At 48.5% G+C, this 3,534-nt stretch overlaps 1 protein-coding gene across 4 annotated transcripts in view; it reads right to left on the minus strand.

Annotated features, from left to right (window-relative positions):
- LOC127749622 (uncharacterized) overlaps window positions 1-3,534 on the minus strand; it is a 75,140-nt gene that overhangs the window by 3,732 nt on the left and 67,874 nt on the right. For all 4 annotated transcript variants that reach the window (XM_052268489.1, XM_052268488.1, XM_052268487.1 and 1 more), the window contains exon 7: window positions 3,351-3,527. In XM_052268489.1, coding sequence (XP_052124449.1) covers window positions 3,351-3,527 — 177 coding nt within the window. The remainder of the gene's footprint in view (window positions 1-3,350; window positions 3,528-3,534) is intronic.

Below are 3,534 nucleotides of genomic sequence, written 5' to 3' on the forward strand. Positions count from 1 at the left end.
CAGGCCAAGCAGGCCCGGCCCCTGCCGAACGGAGTTGTCGGCGCAGCGAAGCGGAGCTGGCAACTCTGTTTGGCGGAAGGGCGGGCCTGCTTGTTGCTGTTTGGTAAGGGAGTGGGGGGATTTGGACGTCCAGGGGGGAGGGGGGGTACCCGAAAACCGGACACACCGAACAGGGGGGATGGAGGGGTCATTTTTGGCAAAAACGACCGGACGGTCCTTTATGGATGGCCCCTTATGCAATCGACCTCGTGTCTGTGTCTCTGTGTGTTTGTCTGTTCCACTAGAAGGCGATGTGCTAGAGACTTCAAATTTTCAGGGTATCTTAAATTTTACTCCTAGAAAACGAGACGCCTACGGCAAATCCTGGCAACCACCGCTAAGGGGCTGAAAGGGGGTATCAGAGAAAATGAGGTAGGTCAAAAAAGTCAGTTTTTTTTTTTAATGATCTCGTAAGGGGCAACGCGTTTCAGTAGAGCCGTTAGTGCGAAAATTTAGTCCGTTTGGCTCTATCTCTAACCGTTTAGGCGCTGGAGGGTCTTTTTTGACGAAAATAAGCTAAAAATTGCTGCAGTGAACTATAAGTTGTAGAAGAAGGCCTTAAACCGCAAAAGAAGAAAGAAACCCGCCCCCCCCCCAAAAAAAAAAGTTTTCTAAGCAGAAGGGTGGGTTGTAGTCGCGGTGCTTCACCGTTACATCCCTTTCTCGTGTCTACGGGGCAAATTTTAAGGACGACGGGCTTTGCGGGCCAAAGGTAGGGCTCTCACTTTTACCCGCGTACCCGGGTAACCCGAGTACCCGCCCGCCCGGGTAGGAACCGGGTAAACGGGTCTTACCAGGTAACACGGGTTTACCCGGGTACCCAAGTAAAACCGGCGGAACCGCGCCTGTAGGTACGCAATTTGACATGCCCGGTCTACCCGGGTATCCGGGTTACCCGGGTTATCCGCTGTTACCCGATAGGAACCGTTTACCCGGTTCCTACCGGGGTTACCCGGGTACCCGCTGGTCCGGGTTTTGAGAGCCCTAGCCGAAGGCCCGTTACATCATTCGATTATGTTCTTCAGCAAATCGCGTGACAGTAATGGTCGGGCCGCCGGCAGTCCAAGCAGGCCCGGCCCCTGCCGAACGGAATTGCCGGCGAAGCGAAGGTAGCAACTTCTTTTGGCGGAAGGGCGGGTCTGCTTGTTTTTTGAACGGAGAGCATTAGCACAATCGGGGAGTAGGCAGGCACTGTGCGTTAGTACTTTTGAATGCACGTCTAAATGAGCAATGCCCGAAACGTAACATTACCCCAGCAAAGCGTTGGACTAATCAAACTCGACGTATCCCGACAGAATGGGCGTATCTGTTTTGGGCCGGGGCAGAAAGGGCATATCTTTGTAGCAACTGCGAGAAAGAACGTATCTGGTTTGGTGCAGAACAGAGTAGGCGTAACCCGCTTATCGTGGCTATTTGAGTTTATTGCACAAAAATATCCTAGATTATTCCCTCTTCAAGTTTATCAAGAAAACTTTATGAATTCACGGTAAAAACGAAGTCCCATTTTTTGAGGGAAAAGGGAATACTTTGAGGGAGTCAGTAACTTTGAGGGATCTTTCTTGAAAAATAAGAACGACCCTCAAAGTAAGTCACAAATTTTGAGGAGGTCCCTCAATGTTAACGTGGCTGCTGCTGCGCCCACCTCGCTACTTTAGAGCTTTGTAACAACTGATCAAATTGTCAGTTGGTCAAAGTGAATGTATTTCTCTTAGTTTTAGAGCTGCGGAACTCGTCCTGCAAAGTTTGATGCGTGTACAATGAGAAAAAACGAAACTGAATTTGCGAATGATTTACGTGTGCAAGTACGTCTGAAAGCACGTGAACCATTCAAAAAATCTGTTTCGTTTTTTCTCATCGTACACACATCAAACTTTGCAGGACGAGTTCCGCAGCTCTAAAACTAAGAGAAACACATTCAATTTGACCAACTGACAATTTTATCAGTTGTTACAAAGCTCTAAAGTAGCGAGGTGGGCGCAGCAGCAGCCACGCTAACTTTGAGGGACCTCCTCAAAATTTCTGACTTACTTTGTGGGTCATTCTTATTTTTCAAGAAAGATCCCTCAAAGTTACTGACTCCCTCAAAGTTTTCCCTTTTCCCTCAAACAATGGGACTTCGTTTTTACCGTGATTCAAACGAGAAGTATTTCTTTTTCAGAAAAAACGATTTGGCGTACCTGCAGCTTCAAGCAAATCGCCCGCGCAGAAAGGCTGTAACTGACTTGCGTAGTCACGTAGGACCGAGACCGAGCCTAGATCCTTGCCGAGTCGAGCCAAGTCGTTTTTGGTCGTGGCGTCAAGGGTGCGTGTAGTAATGTGAGACTTGGTTCCACAGATTTTAGTTTTGAAAAAAGTAGCTTATGATACATACTCATGCCAAAGCGACCCTTTTCACGGGCGGAAAGATTTGCTATCCATGGGAGAAGTCAGTATGAGGCTGAGAAAAAAACACAAAAAAGAGCCAAAGCAGAAATGTAAGCCACCTAACCTCTTTGTGACTCTATTCTTTATTTATTATTTAAATAACCCTCGAAGATATTGTCAGTGTTTTTATATCATTCAACGCAGAAAAAATTGTTGAGTCACCTCAAATTTTTTCCTCGCGAGTACGACGTCATAGCCCTTCCAACTTTGAATTCCATCTCCTGGAAAACCAACTTTTAGCAGATACGCCCATTCTGTTCTGCACCAAAACAAGTACGCCGATTCTGTCGGGATACGTCGAACTGGTTGCTGTCAAAGTATAAGCGTGTTCCAGACACCAAGTGCAGCCAAGGTGAACCCTTGATTTCGGCTGGGTCTGGGTGTAGTCAGTGTACTCCGAGTGTCCCTTGCGTGATTAGGCTACTCTCCGCGTACTCCTGGCATGGTGTACTATGTCCGTATCACAAATTGGTGACCCCTTTGCCGCAAAGACGCTGCATTCGAAAGCCTAATGCCGACTACCCAACAGAATTCTGCTAAGTTCGGTCTTTTTGAATTTCTCTACAAGTGAAGTTAATAGAGGAACTCCAGAGATCCTCGGCGACTCAATCTCTTCGAAAATCGGTGTCTAAAAATCGGCTCAGAACTGATCTATAATTTTCGGTGCCCTGTGTCAGAGTGGGCAGCTCCGTTTCGCGGGAGGCAGGTAGAGAAACGTACGGTCTACTCGACGGCGATGGTCTGGAAACCGACAGTGCGAAGGAGACGGAGTTAGGTCGGTCGGAACAGAAGTCTCCATCGAAATCTCGTTTTCCGACCCATCCTACAATTGGTAGACCGTCCGTTGGTCACCTTTGGGAGCAGGCCGTGTAGCATGTTACCTGTACCTGAGCGCTGTAGCACAGGGGCACGAATACGACGATTATTATGGGCGCTGAGGAGAGGAGGTAGCCATCTACTTGGCCCTGCACGGCGTCGTAAGTGCCCTGTATGGGCAGCGCCAGTACGCCGACAAACAGCATAGGCAAGCCAGCCGAAGTCACAGCGTCTAGAAGTGATGCTGACTGAGTC

The sequence above is a fragment of the Frankliniella occidentalis genome, unplaced genomic scaffold (assembly GCF_000697945.3).
Source record: "Frankliniella occidentalis isolate FOCC.00 unplaced genomic scaffold, Focc_3.1 Scaffold70, whole genome shotgun sequence".
In the NCBI taxonomy this organism is placed as follows: domain Eukaryota; kingdom Metazoa; phylum Arthropoda; class Insecta; order Thysanoptera; family Thripidae; genus Frankliniella; species Frankliniella occidentalis.